The 14,487-nt window shown below is 36.3% G+C and overlaps 1 protein-coding gene across 1 annotated transcript in view; it reads left to right on the forward strand.

Annotated features, from left to right (window-relative positions):
• Nucleotides 1-14,487, forward strand: part of TBC1D23 (TBC1 domain family member 23) — a 36,541-nt gene that overhangs the window by 15,119 nt on the left and 6,935 nt on the right. Inside the window, exons 10-17 of the mRNA XM_054270183.1 lie at nt 834-926; nt 3,468-3,638; nt 3,853-3,895; nt 4,585-4,691; nt 5,361-5,503; nt 9,954-10,042; nt 12,791-12,926; nt 13,435-13,629. Coding sequence (XP_054126158.1) covers nt 834-926; nt 3,468-3,638; nt 3,853-3,895; nt 4,585-4,691; nt 5,361-5,503; nt 9,954-10,042; nt 12,791-12,926; nt 13,435-13,629 — 977 coding nt within the window. The remainder of the gene's footprint in view (nt 1-833; nt 927-3,467; nt 3,639-3,852; nt 3,896-4,584; nt 4,692-5,360; nt 5,504-9,953; nt 10,043-12,790; nt 12,927-13,434; nt 13,630-14,487) is intronic.

The following is a 14,487-nucleotide window of genomic DNA, read 5'->3' on the forward strand; positions in this document are numbered from 1 at the left end:
TCCTTGTAAATGATCTGCTGTCTTCAATGCATTTGTGCTGTAGCAAGGAGCATAGGGGAGCTGACTGGAATTTGAGGAGTGTGAGCTAAAAGTAGTATCTCACTAATTTGAATTCCTTTCCAAATAAAGCTGTTGTAGAGGAAAATTTAAAACTCACTACTCAGTACCTTTGAGAAGAATGCTGTTAAGGAATATCTGTCTTTTGTCCATGAAAGGTTTAAAGGGAAAAAAGAAAATTGAACTTGTTTCAGTAGAAGTTAATTGGAGATGTAGATGCAGGGACTTCACTAGAAATATTTAAGACCCATATGTGGATCATAATCTAGTTAGAGTGCAGTGTTTCTTATTGACCACTGACTTCTTGTTGCAGTTTCCAGGCCCCAGTTTTGTCATGCATAGTTTGGGTTTTTTACTCATCCAAATAAAGTTAAGCATCTGTTTATATCCTGTCCAAGTTGGTGGGACATAAACCCATCCTTATGTGCTGTGCTGATTAGTAGTGGCCTCTTGGATTGCCTCATACCCACTATGTTTCCTCTCAGTAGAAATTGTATAATTGCACTTGGATGATCCTTTCCCATGCACAAGCTGATGTATTAATGGAAAGCTGATACTAAAATCCTGCTGGTGGTCGGGTAGCTGTAGACAAAGTTCAGATTAATCAAATGAAGTAAGATTTTTTTTTTTTTAAACAGCTCTTAGCCCCTCTGAGCAGTTCCTGTAATATTTGAGTTAGTATTAAAATGTGAATGTAAAGTCTTGATTTGAATGTAACTGTAATTGAATTCTGTCAATAATTATGCAATTTTTAAGTTGAAAAATTTCTCTTTCAGGAAGGAGTGAGATTCTTTGTAGTGGATTGTCGTCCTGCAGAGCAGTACAATGCTGGGCATTTATCAACAGCATTTCATTTAGACTCAGATTTGGTTTGTATGCTTTTTGTTTCTTTACTGGTATTTGAATCTAACTGAGATAGAAGGGGAGAGAAATGCCTGCCTTGAAAAATGAAGTATTCTTAATTTAGGCTTCAGTCTGTGTACTGCAGGGTCTAGCTATGTGATGATAAGACTTTAAAAATAAGACTTCAGCTTCTCTAAAGGAGATGGTAGAACCATCATTTTACTGAGAAGTTTAGTCCTTAATAACATAAGAATTTGGGATTCCAGACTTCCTGTTCTTTGGTTAGGAATGGAAACCCATACAGACTAAAGACTATACATTGCTTGGAGGAGAAATTTCTTTTTAGCATTCTAATTTCCAGTGAAAGGTGTAATTAATTTTTAAAAAGAACACTTCTTTTCTTAGTCTCTTTTTTTTTTTTTGCCACAGCCAGTCTTATTACAGTCTGCTTTTACAGGGCATATATCTTGAAAAGAATTTGGTTGCTTCTTTAAAATTTTTGCTGTACAATATGAAAGTGCATTGATTTTGGCACTGAGATATGCTGTGAGTTAATAACTTCGATGAAGATTTTGTATGATTTTATTTGATTATGAATTCCTAATTGAACATTCAATCATATTTTTCTCTGTCCTTTTTTCCCCCCCAAAATCACTTCCATTTCAGCAGTGTATTCATCACTTCTGGATTAGCCCTCAACTATTTTACTTTAAGCAGTCTTTGGAAGCTGTATGGAATGATTTATTTGAAATTATGTCATAAAAGACTTTTATACCTTAGTTAAGTTCAATCCTGCATCTAATATCTTTACCTCTCTAATTAAAATGATGCATTATTCAGTATTATATGCCCATGTGTAAATAAAATATTAAATATAATTGCATGGGAGAGAAAAGGAGGCTGAAGGGCAAACTAAAGGAGGTTGTAGCAAGATGGGTGTCAGTTTCTTCTCCCAAGTAATGAGCTGTAGGACAAGAGGAAGTGGCTTCATGTTGCACCAGGGGAAGTTAAGGTTGGATATTAGGAAAAATTTCTTCCCCAAGAGGGTTGTCAAGCATTGGAATGGGCTGCCCAGGGAAGGGGTTGAGTCACCATCCCTGGAGGTGACTCAATTTATTACTTGCAGACATGGCACTTGGGAATGTGGCTTAACAGTGGAGAGTTGGCAGTGTGAGGTTCGTGGTTGGAGTCAATGACAAAGGTCTTTTCCAACCTAAATGGTTCTTTGATAGTGTGGCTTTTAACCTGGATCAAAAATCATTTAGGAAAAACTTTACCTGTCCTATGTGGGTGTTCTGCTAGTCTTAATTGAATATCATATTCAGTGTAGTAGAAATAAGCATTTAAAATTATTAAGTAGTACAAATAGCTGGTAGTATATGGAAAAGGAGTCCATGAAAACAAGTCTTAAATTAGATGTGATCAGTTCATATGTATTTAAATTGTATATTGGAATTAATGGTCTTTTATGGTGGATGAGTGTCACCAGGTTCATCCTTTATTGTAAAAGTCAATGCTATGAAAACATTATAGGGAAAAACCTTTGTGATGACAAGTCATTAATGGAATTTTAATGCATTTAATATTCCTGTATGTGCAAAGTATGCAGAAATTATTGTGAGGAGAGAGAATGGGGAGAGAGAACTTTGGAATTCACCTCATTTATAGTTACAGGAAGTGGTGAGATTTAGGACCTGTGTAATAAAGCAGCAGCCTTTATCTCTAGGAAAACCCCAGTTAAAATTCAGCCTTACTCACTGATGGCTAGGTTGTGTTCTTTTGACTTTGTCCTTCATCATTTGATCCACGTACAGACAAAATGATGAGAATCCCTTCTGGCCCCTGCCTGTCCCCCTCAGTCCAGTTGCAGGTCAAAATTCTCTTATGAGTTTAAAGAAGTACCTTCCCCACAAACAGAGGTTCAAATTCTAGCTGTGTTGAGAAAGTCCTTGTTTCTCCATCTCTTTCATGTGGAACTCATGTTTTTGCACACACAGTAGCCCTTCATGTATCCCAGCCTTAGCTTTTTGAGAGTACAAAGAATCACAGATACCTCCTTGTACTCTCAATTGTAATTTCTTTTCCTAAATCTTGATAAGTAAATGAGAAAAAGCTTAGTGGGGAAACAACAAGAGGAAGACTTTACTAGCATCTAGAAATTCTAGGTAGTTTATAGGGTTTCAAATCTCCCAAGTTTGGATGTGTTGTGCCCAGGCATGTGTAAATATGGAAACCAGTCCCACTGCTGTATTACCAAATCAGTGCAACATGAAAGTTGCAAAGACTTGTTCCACTATTACTTGATGCCTTCAGAATTAAACTAACAAATGTAAGCTGTGTTTCTTTCCTGGGGTGGGCAAGTGGGATGGGGAAGTGAAGGACCATTCACAGTGTTCTTTATGTAACATGAGGTCTCAGTCAGATTCTGTGTGTGTGACTTGCACAGTGCTGAGCTTGCCTTGCTTGTGCTCAAGGAATTGTAACCATTCTCAAAGTTTGTCTCCTTTCACAACTCATCTTACAATATCTTGGTGTCAAACAGCATTTTTTGTTTGTTCATTCCACAGATGCTTCAAAACCCATCAGAATTTGCACAGTCTGTAAAATCCCTGTTAGAAGCACAAAAACAATCTATTGAGTCTGGCTCTATAGCTGGTGGGGAGCATCTCTGCTTCATGGGAAGTGGCAGGGAAGAGGAAGACATGTACATGAACATGGTGTTAGCACATTTCTTACAGGTACTATTAAATTGATTTAACAGCTGGAGTAAAGGGTGTCTGCATGTGCCATTGATGGTAAATGGCAAAACATTTTCTCCTTAAAATCTGAACTGGTTTCTACATTACTTGAGTTTAGTTTTTAGGAAACAAACTAACCCCTGTTCCATTACCATACTTGCCAAACTCATTCCACAGGTTTTTGCTCTGATCAGAATTATCTTTTCTGTTGCAGAAAAATAAGGAGTATGTAAGCATTGCCAAAGGAGGCTTTATGGGTAAGCTAATTAATAATGAAATTTGACTTGAAAAATCCTGATATCTTAACTTGGTATTTCTGAGACTTTTGCTAAAAATCATCTAAGTGCATAGCAAGTAGGTCTCATTTGTAAGATTTTTGTTTTGTGTAAGTAAACACTGTGCACTTGCACATTTGTGGTTAACTCTTAGGGCTTTCCCAAATTTCTTAATAGTGAAAAATTAATGCAGAAATTGGAGAAATTCCTTCTCCGATTAACTGCTGTTATGATTTCTTAAATCAGGAGTTCATAATTGATTAGTTGACTTTGCTGGAAATAATCAGTCTCTACAACAGTGGAGAGATCTGTGATACAATATGACATTAATAACAATACAATAGAGGCATTATTAATAAAATGTGTGGTGTTGTAAGAGCTGTCTTCAAGATCAAAGCAGCGATTTATTTTTAATTGCTGCTGTATTCTAAATGTTTACTAAAATAATTAGTATATTAGGTAGATAAATAGGCATTAGATAATTAGATTTTCTTAATGCCTTTATACTACTGAAAGAAAAGCCAAAGATTATTATAGTGACTGCTGAATTTATCTATTTTATTGAATTGTGGGGAAAAAACTGTTACTGATGAGTTTCAGGTATATACAAAATTTTCATCAATAGACTAAGTCCAGTGTAATTATGAATGTTTTTAATGGCCTTTTAACAGCCCTCCAACAGCACTTAGCAGATATCAATGTGGAAGGACCAGAAAATGGATATGGCCACTGGATTGCTAGTACCTCAGGCTCAAGAAATAGCATAAGCTCTGTTGATGTAAGTGGAATTTTAGTGTAAATGTTACAGTGGGATGGGAGCCCTAGGTGTCATGTGTTTTTTTCTTCACATTGCTCATTCTATTCCATAAAATGCATTATTGCAAGTCATGACTGTTTTCACTTGTGTGTTTAATTTCAAACTATGATCCCAGTCAAGTCATAGGTGACCTAAACATTTTTATCCTCTTGAGGGGAAGAGTTTGTAGGTAAGAACTTGCTGTAGTCATTCTCCAGCAGAATACATGTAATAGACAGCTCTTTCCTTAGCTCTTATTCACTCTGGGAGCAAGTTACTATAAAGTGGCATACAAATTCATGGCAAAGCTCAAAATTGTATCTTTTCCACAGCTGGTGTATTATGTGTAGAATTTAGCTTTTAATTTAGATGCAATGTATCACTAATAGGATTCTTTTGTCTAGATGTCCATAGCAGAGTGCTCATTAATATAGTTTGTCAAGCTTGCTTTGTGGGATGATATTTTCCTCAATATCATTGCTGTTATTTGATAGAATTCTAAAGAAATACTCAGTTGTGTAATTGAGATTCTACTGAGTACCAAAAAGTGAATTTCTCTTTTGTACTCTGTTTCCTTTTTCATAAATTCATTGAGATGAAATAACATATATGGTTTTATATGATTAATCCTGAGAGGAGTTACTTTTACAGGGTGATACTCCTAACGGTTCAGGTGATGGAAAAGGAGTGAAATCCCTAGTGAATAAAATGACAGTTGCTTTGAAGACTAAATCTGTGAATGTGAAAGAGAAAGTTATCAGTTTTATTGAAAATACATCTACTCCAGTGGACAGGTGAGTCATTTATATCTCACTGTGCATTAGTTGGGAGATGTGACTTCCTATTTCATGTGGCTGTTTGTAAGTGAAAACTGGGCTAATTAGGAAAAAGTTGTTTCCCATATTCAGTTTTTTCATTTTCTACCCCTACCCTCCTCACAATTCTATCATGACCCAGGGAGCCAACTGTGCCCCTCAGTATTGGAAGGCCAGTGTGGGTCCCTCTTGCCTTTGATGTTTATCTAGAATTTGTCACTTAATTTCATTTATAGTCTGTCAATTTTGTGTTTAGCCTGAAAGTGAAAAATTATTTCACTTTCATTTCCATTCCTCCCCATCCTGACTCTAATGAAATAGATGAATGACAGTAGGATTCCAGGTAGGTTCTTTTGGTTGGTTGGTTTTGTTCTGTTTTGGTTTTTTTCACTGCTGCATCTTGGCAAATTGAGTTTACCTCTTTTAAAGATCTCGATTTTTTCCAAATCCTTTTGTAAAGCTGCTTTTCAAACTCAGAATCGATGCTTGTTTGGTTTTTGTGTCTTCGGGTACAGCAGGGAATGAGAATGTGCAAGTAGACTGAAATTTGGAAGTGGTCATTCCAAATAATTATTTTAACTAGATACAAGAATAACAACATTCATCTGTCAGAGCTTTAATGAAATACTTGTTGTAGTTCTTTAAATTCCCGCCTTTGAAGGTGTATGTTGAATACTAAGACACTGGTATTCAGGAATTTCAGAAACCTAGCATTTGTTTGATAGCAGGATTGAAAATACATGCCAAATGATGAGTAATTTTTAATAGTACCTCAGATCATTCCTTCTTTCTGTGTTGGAAAATGATTTTCTAAAATACTGTTACTACTTTTATTTCACCATTAGAGGCAAAATATTCTTAAATAATGTTTGATAGCTTTTGCTTTGTGAGGAATTAAACTGAATGACTGAAGATTTAAACTGAAAGAGGGTAGATTTAGCTTAGATATTAGGAAGAAATTCTCTACAGGGTGGTGAGGCACAGATAGCTCAGGGAAGCTGTGTCTGCTCCGTCCCTGGCAATGCTCCAGGCCAGGATTGATGCATCTCTAAGCAATGTGGTCTGGTGTAAGGTGTCCCTGTGCAGGGCAAGGAGTGGAACAAGTTGGTCTTTAGAGTCCCTTCCAAGCCAGGCCATTCTGTGAAATCAGGTAATGCTTACATGTACACCACAGGTAGCCTATGAAATGCATCTTTTAGTAGATTTTTTTGCAAATATTTATTTACCTCATGTCCAGCTTTCATGAAGCCTTGTTTTTATTTACAAACATCCTCCTTGAAGAAGATACATTGCCAATATAGAGAATTTCTGCTATTTATCTAGGTTTTTCCCTTAAATATTTTTAATTCTTTTATTCTGTCCTCTGCCCCAATGTACTGTAGAATACCTTTCAATATTTCCTGGCCAGACAGAGCAAGCCTGGAGCGGTAAGCTTGACAATTCAGCAGTCTGACTAAAACCACCTTTCTTGTATTTAGCATGGCATCACAATGTCTGTAAGCATTGGTTACACTGACAAGGTTGCTTGCATATTTTGATATGAATTTAATTTCTTGAAATATATTAAAACTGTTGCTTTTTACAAGCACTGGTCAAGAGACTAAAGGAAGAAAAAAGAATGTATTGGCAGTGCTTTCTTCTCTTAAGTTTCTGCTTTGTTATTTCTGTTCTCTTCCTCACTATTGCTTTTTATGGATTTTCTTTTAACCTGTCATTTCCTATATACATTTTATTAGTAACCTGTACTAGTAGAAGAAACCAGGAAAAATTGCTGAACAAATTATGGCTTAAGGTGTTAACAAGAGAGACTATAATTATGAAAAGTAAACTTTTCATAAAATATCATTAGAACTTAGATATGACAGGGAACCCATACAGAAATTCTGTCTGGAAGCCTCAAATTTTTATGCATCTTATCAATTGGTGATAGAACATGCTGAAAGAAGCAGACATGCTCATTACTGGGAAAAAAAACCTGATAAGTAAATATGCTTTGCAATTCTACCTCATCTGGTTCACATAACTACTACATTTCATGCAAATGTGGAGGCCCTTCACATTTGACTCACATACAGTGTCTTGTAATTATTTCAGAAATAAAAACTGTGACTTGGGTTTTTATAAAATTACTTGTGGTAATTGAAGAGCAAGAGCAGCTCATGCATAATCCCTTTCAAACTTTGGTTATACTTTAGGAGTTCTGTAGCTTTTGACCCACTTACACTGAAATGCACAAAGGTTAGTGCTGGATGAATTACTGAAAATACTAAAAGTGGGTTTGCAAGGGTTTTTGACTAATTTTTCTTTCACGTAATTTGTACATAATTTGACCTGAGAGTCACCCAAAAGCATCACAGGAAGATGTTGTTCATGTGAGAAAAATCAGTAGTAATGCTCTGTAGAAGAACAATGGGAATGGCCCAGTAGCACATAGTATGTTTTGTTAATTTCGAAATACTTAAGATCATGGGGATTGTACCCCACATTTTGTTGATCTGTTTCTAGAATATGGTGAGCAAGTGTTAAAATACCAAATTAAATATGGTGACTCTTTGATAACTCAGAGATGCAGGAATCTGTGTTTGTAACCAAGAAGTTTTGATATATTGAGATTTTACTTTGGTGATTTTGTTTATTCCTTTCACCCCTATTGCACATCTTCTTTCATTGGGTAGATGCAAGAATAAATTGGCTCACACTTTATATCCCTATAGTATTTTCTTAAAATTACAGTTCTTAAAAACCTAGAATGGCATTTTTTTCTGTATCAATTTAATTAGATCTACTTTGTGTTTATCACCAGGATGTTCTATTTGGCAGGTTTGCCACCAAAGGACATTGCATTCAGTTTGTAACCGTGTAATGATGGTCTTCCATGTAAGCAGGTTAAAGGGAATCAATTTCTAGTTTAAGATGTTACCAGGATTTTATAAAGTAGCTTTTTACTCTCTTGTCCACTCTTGTCCTGACTAACTTCATTTGATAACCACCAGTGAGATCTGCTTTTAGATCCTCTGCATAATTCAATTTGACATTATTTAAATGTGCTGCTTCTTACTCAATTGGTTGTGTATTACTAAAGCATATTTACAAAAGCCTCCATATGGAAGCACTGCCCTCTTGGATTGTCAGTGTCATTGATGCTTATTGTCTTAAACACTAATGAGCATGTTATTGTATGCTTATTTTTGTGCCATTGTAGCCCACATTTCTGTTTGTTTGGTTTTTAAACTTTTCCTTATTTTGTTTATATTAGTGAATTTTACCCATAGAAAATGGGTTTTTTCTTTTCTGACTTTCAGTTATACTTTCAGATATCCCTAAGTAACAGCATTAATGTACATGTTACTAAACCTGTTCCCTGTCCAGCTTGGTTCTACAGTAGCATTTAAACTGGAGTTTATGAATGTTCTTTAAATAGGAGCCAAGGCTTAGGGTTGGTAGGAAACATAAACACACAGTATGGGGAAGGAGGTTATTGAACTGGAGGAGAGGGACAGACAGGCTTTCTGGTTTTGTTTTGAGTTTTTTAAAACTGCTAAGTGTTGCCAGTTCTGAAGGCTAAAATTATGAACTGTTTGGTTTTTTCAGAAATTGCCTCAGTTGTTGCTTTCTGAACTTTCAGATTTTTCTCATTTTTCAGGTATTCTTAACAGTTGAGGGCAAGAGCTTTTAATTCAGCTGTGACTCTGTAATTGCAGCATTCTGAGCTGGAGCTTTAAAATATCTCAGGATTTGCAATTTTACTGTCACACATAAAGAGTCAGTTGTGTGTGTTTGTGTCATTTGATATGATCTGCAGAAACAATTGAAATGTGATTTTTGACAACACATGAATATCACACTGGGGCTGGGATTGTAGCAGTAGGAATTGTTTGAGCAAATATTTCAAGATTTGACTCAAACTGGAAGTAATTATCAGGAAATCAGGGTTTAGTCTACCACAGATGGTTTGTAAGAAACCCCACTGTGTAGTTCTTAAGCCATTTTGTTATCCTTTGAGGAATTAACCAGAAAAATGAATTTCCAGATATGTTAGTTGATAATGTTTGTTTTTTGCTTTATCTGAATTTGGCATCCAGATATGTTTTTGTTTCATGCTAGAAACGCAGCAGGTTGTCAGTTTTCAGGTCTCTAATGTGTGCTGCCATTTGAGAAGGTGAGCAGAAGATGTTTTTTTTTAAACAGAACAGTATTTCTTTCCACTCTCTCTGTTACAACAGTCAGGCTCCCAAAGTGACTGAACTATGTGCTTTCACTAACCAAGCTGCTTGGTGGGTCACTCACTTCTTCCTTGCAGGCTTCATGAGAGTCTCTTGTCCTTCTCTGTTGCACAGCTGTGTTTACATTTTGCTAATATGTTACTGTGGAACTCAGACCATCAATTTGGAAGCTACTTTTCTTCTCCTGTCCTTTTCATTGCCCACAGACATGTCAGCAGCAGTGACAGAGTAGGAAAACCCTACCGTGGTGTGAAGCCAGTATTCAGCATTGGAGATGAAGAAGAATATGATACTGGTACAGTAGAAATTTTTTCTTTTATCTAGATTAGCTTATTTAGACAAAGTTATTAAATTGCACTAAATCAGTGTATCTTACATCTTTGTCTTGCAATATGATACTTGTCTATTACTGTTGTTCATGTATGTTATGGTAATGCCTAGGACTGACCCCCTTCAAATACATAGGAGCAGATTAAATAAAAAGTAATTTGGGGTAAGCACCAAACAGCCAACAGGAAGATATTGAAATAAGCAGATTTAGGGGATCTTTTGTCTTCACTTGTTATTTCTGAAGTAAAGATCTTTTACAACACTGATCTCAGATGTGTAAGCTGGCAGTTGTGCCTTTATTACAACAGAAAGCAAAATGTAAAAGACCTGGTTTGGCTGATGTATCTCGGTTTAAATGTCTAGTATTGTCAGTTAGTGTAATGATCTGAATTTCTGCAATATAGTGGGAGCTAGATTTTAAATGGCCAATGTGTGCACACCTCTCCAATGTTTCAGACTTGGCTTTTTAGCACTGAATCTATTAATAATTGATTCATCTCTTGATATGCATGCAGATTGCTGTAGAAAAAAAACCATGCAATTTTTATTTAAATTTTTTATCTCCTTGAAAAACTACAGGCAAAATTGGAACACCACACATTTCATAAAGGTTTGTTTGGAGGTTTTTTTGAGAGCAGCTCTAACATCAGAATGGTTCCCACCTACTGTTGCCCTGGTTTTGCTCTGATAGTTTTAGCCCACTCCCAATCATAATCTCACAAATAACCCTTCTGTGCCAAAAGGCATGTTTGGCTTGTGTTGGAGAAACAAGTAACTAGTCTGAGAATCTTTGATATACAAAAGAAACAGTTCAGGAAGGTTAATGAGAGTCACAGGTTTAAATAACATTAATGACAAACAGTTGATCATCATCTGCAATAAAAATTGTGAAGGGGCAAAGTGAAATTATCAGGCAGAAGCTTTAATACTAACAAAATATTTCTCCAAACGCCATGTAATTAAGTTTGCACAGTTCTTTGAGCATCCATAATAGTGTTTTACAAAGTCTGTGTAGTTTCAGAAAACCAGCTCCTCCAAGACAGATTGTCTAGAACATGTTTTCAGTAATATTTTTTAACTAAGTTCTATTATTTAATATTTGCTTTTAAAAGCACTATTACACTTGGTAAGTAAGCAGAATCAGAGCAATTGGAATAAACAAAGCCAACACATATGAAGTGAAATACATATGATCTTGATACAGAAGAATACAAAAAGTGAACCTGTTTCTGAATAATTTGTTTAGTGAAGTTTTTGTGTTTGGGGTTTTTCTGTAGTAATTGCAGTCAGCTGGAATTATTGCAGCCTGCCCTAGGTGGATCAGCTTGAGCAGGAGGGTTGGACCAGGTGACCTCCAGAGATCCCTTTGGTCCTCAGCCATTCTGTGTTTCTGTGACATGAGGGTGGATTATTGGTCCATTTGCTTCAGTTCCATAATGTATTTTTCAGTGAAAATGTTTCCCAAAGTGTGTTTCAGATTCTGAATTGCAATGAAGTAAATAGTTTAACAAAGTCTAGGAAACCGGCTTTGAAAAAGGCTCTTTGAAGAGCTGTCCTGAATTATTTCTGGGAGTAATTTGTATGGAGTTAATATAGTTAATTGTGTTCGATAACTAGGTTGCCTAATTTCTTCTAATGTAACACCAAAATTACTATGTAAACATAATCACCATCTTAAGACATAAAAGCAGTATTTTGCAACTAAGAAATAACATGTGCAGGAGTTTTGGGTGTTTCACAGAGGTCTGTGCTGAAAATTTTGGGTTGGAATATGTTCTTAAATTTCCTTAAATAAGGATGTGAAGGCAAAGATGACAATTTTTGCTAATGATCCAAGGTTATATGAGATAGTAAGGACAGACTGAGTCTTTTGCTAATTGGCATGACTGGGTAATAAAATGGCACATGAAATTCAGTATGAATTTAATGCAAGAAAGACATTAAAAACCCCTCAACTACTTCTAGTTTCAGATCCAGTGGTGCTAGAATGATTTGGCTGTGTCCAGCTGCAGTGGGTTTATAACAAGTAAGCAGTCATTAACAATCAAATGCTCCGAAATCTGTGATTCACTCACACATTAAATATTGTGTGTCTTCTGCCCTTGATGTCAGAAGCAATGTTTGAACAGGACAAGGTTCAGAGAGGCATAAGTAGGTGAGGAAAGATGTGATATTACTTTCACAAAAGGCACAGCTGAATATAGAAGTTTTGTTATGTGAAAGAGGCATTTTAAGGGAGGAAAAGTGATCCACAAAAATAATGCCTGGCCTTGAAAGAGATCAACAGGTGTTCATTTCTTCTTGTGAAAGAAACTAGAAGCCACAAGAAGAGATTCTCCTGGACTGTAGTTGGCTTGCTTTTGGTACTCCTTGCCCAAAGATATTGGTGGTTTAAATGCAAAGGGTTTATATGGCTTCAAGGAAAGTCTGCACAAGTGACTACCATTGTGAAAGAAATCCATCAAACTTTACTGCATGGACAAATCAGACCAGCCTAAGATACCCCCTGACCTAAAAATGCTTGTCTGTTGAGAGAAAATTGAGAGAAATATCAGATATGCCTTTTTCTTTCTTCCCTCTTAAATAATTCTGTATGGTTGGGTACACTTGCTTTGAACCAGTCTAGCTACAGTGGGTTTAAGTGAATTGAAAAGTTGGTTGATGGGTGTGAATTTTATTTTTTTTAATGTTTTTCCCCCTCCATTCAAACCAGATGAAATTGACAGCTCCTCAATGTCGGACGATGATCGAAAAGAGGTCGTCAACATCCAAACGTGGATAAATAAACCTGATGTGAAGTACAACTTTCCATGCAATGAAGTAAAAGAAAATGGACATATGTTTCCCAGGTACTGAATTAAGTTCAGTGAAAACATCCATCTTGATATACATTCTAAAAAACAAGTGTTGGTCCCTTAACTTGGCCTTTATATTAAACCAAGAAATGAAAGTGTGAAACAAACTAGAACACAGTGTTACTGTATTTGCATTCTTGTATTTGCAGTGCTGTAGAATGGTAATTATGTAAAAAACCTGGTGTAAAGTTTTGCTTTGAAGAAGAAGGTAGTAAGGAAAATTGAAGGGGGAGAGGGGGGCTGTGCACCAGTAATGCTGGGGACAATGCCATGTTTGTTTTCAGAAATGGCTGTGCTACAGCACTCAAGGAAATGAGTCTGAAGTCTTTTGTAGAGCTTTCTTTCTTCATTAGATATTATGGAAGTATTAAAACTGTTTCTTAGATTCGGTAGCTGTATTATCTACTTCTCTCCATGTAGTTTAGTCATAGAATTTAACTTTCTAAAGAGCTGATATTTAATTCATTAACAAAACTAATTTGTGTTTTTCTTTTCCTTCAAGTCATCTCCTAGTAACAGCAACCCATATGTACTGTTTGAGGGAGATTCCATCACGGAAGGGCCTGGCTTACATACAGTCTCGACAGGCACTCAACTCTGTAGTCAAAATCACATCCAAGAAGAAACACCCAGAACTGATCACCTTTAAGTATGGAAATAGCAATACTTCAGGCATAGAAATCCTGGCAGTTGAAAGGTAAGCCATCTGAGTAGCAGGGGTGTAAATGGTAATGATATCCAGGGTGCTGGAAATCAGGGGTATGCTGTAATTCCCAGAACTGAGTTCAAAAATAATAGTTTTTGTTCAGGAATACATAAATCAGATGTGAACTAGGAAAAAAGATTTGCCAGTAAAATGATGGGTGTTTATCAGACCCAGAAGAGAGGAACTGCACCTACAGTGTTGGGGATGGGATGTGTGCAAGTGTTTTCTTTTTGTAATAGATCTTAAATAAAAATGAAGCGGACAGTTCTCTGCAGCAAAAGTATGGATTTGTGAACAGTGGGATTTAACAGTATGGTGGAGTTTTTTTTTTTTTTTTTTTTTTTTTTTTACATCTGACTCATATTCTCTATGTATTGTGCAAGGAGTCCAGAGCCTAAATTCAAAACTCTGATTCCCTGAAACCTGATTCCTGGAAGTGACCTGTTGCCATGCTCAGTATTTGCATGCTTAGGAGGGGGAAGGGGTCAGAGGGAGTGATGTGTCAGGCTTTTTTCCACTGCTGCAGCCTGCTGTTCTTGGCACTGTTTTAAGAAGGTTGCTGATACCAGCTGGATGTTTTCTCATCTTCCTTGGAGAGAATTGTGTGCAAGGGATGCTCTGTTTTCACAAGAGAGGGGAGATGAGTTTCCTTCCTAACTAGGGATGTTCTCTGCCTGTTGGCTCCTTAGGTTTGTAAAGATAAATTAAAATTATGCAGAGAACGTTACTGCTTGTTGAATTACTTAATCATCACCTTGTGGACTAAAGCAGATTGATCTAGAGCTATAGGAATTGAAAAAAACAAAAACCAAAATACCACAAAACAAAATCCAAGCAAGGACCTCTATG

Source organism: Melozone crissalis, unplaced genomic scaffold (assembly GCF_028551555.1).
Source record: "Melozone crissalis strain CALT ecotype California unplaced genomic scaffold, PUWL_Pcris_2 ptg000009l_1, whole genome shotgun sequence".
NCBI classification, from domain to species: Eukaryota; Metazoa; Chordata; class Aves; order Passeriformes; family Passerellidae; genus Melozone; species Melozone crissalis.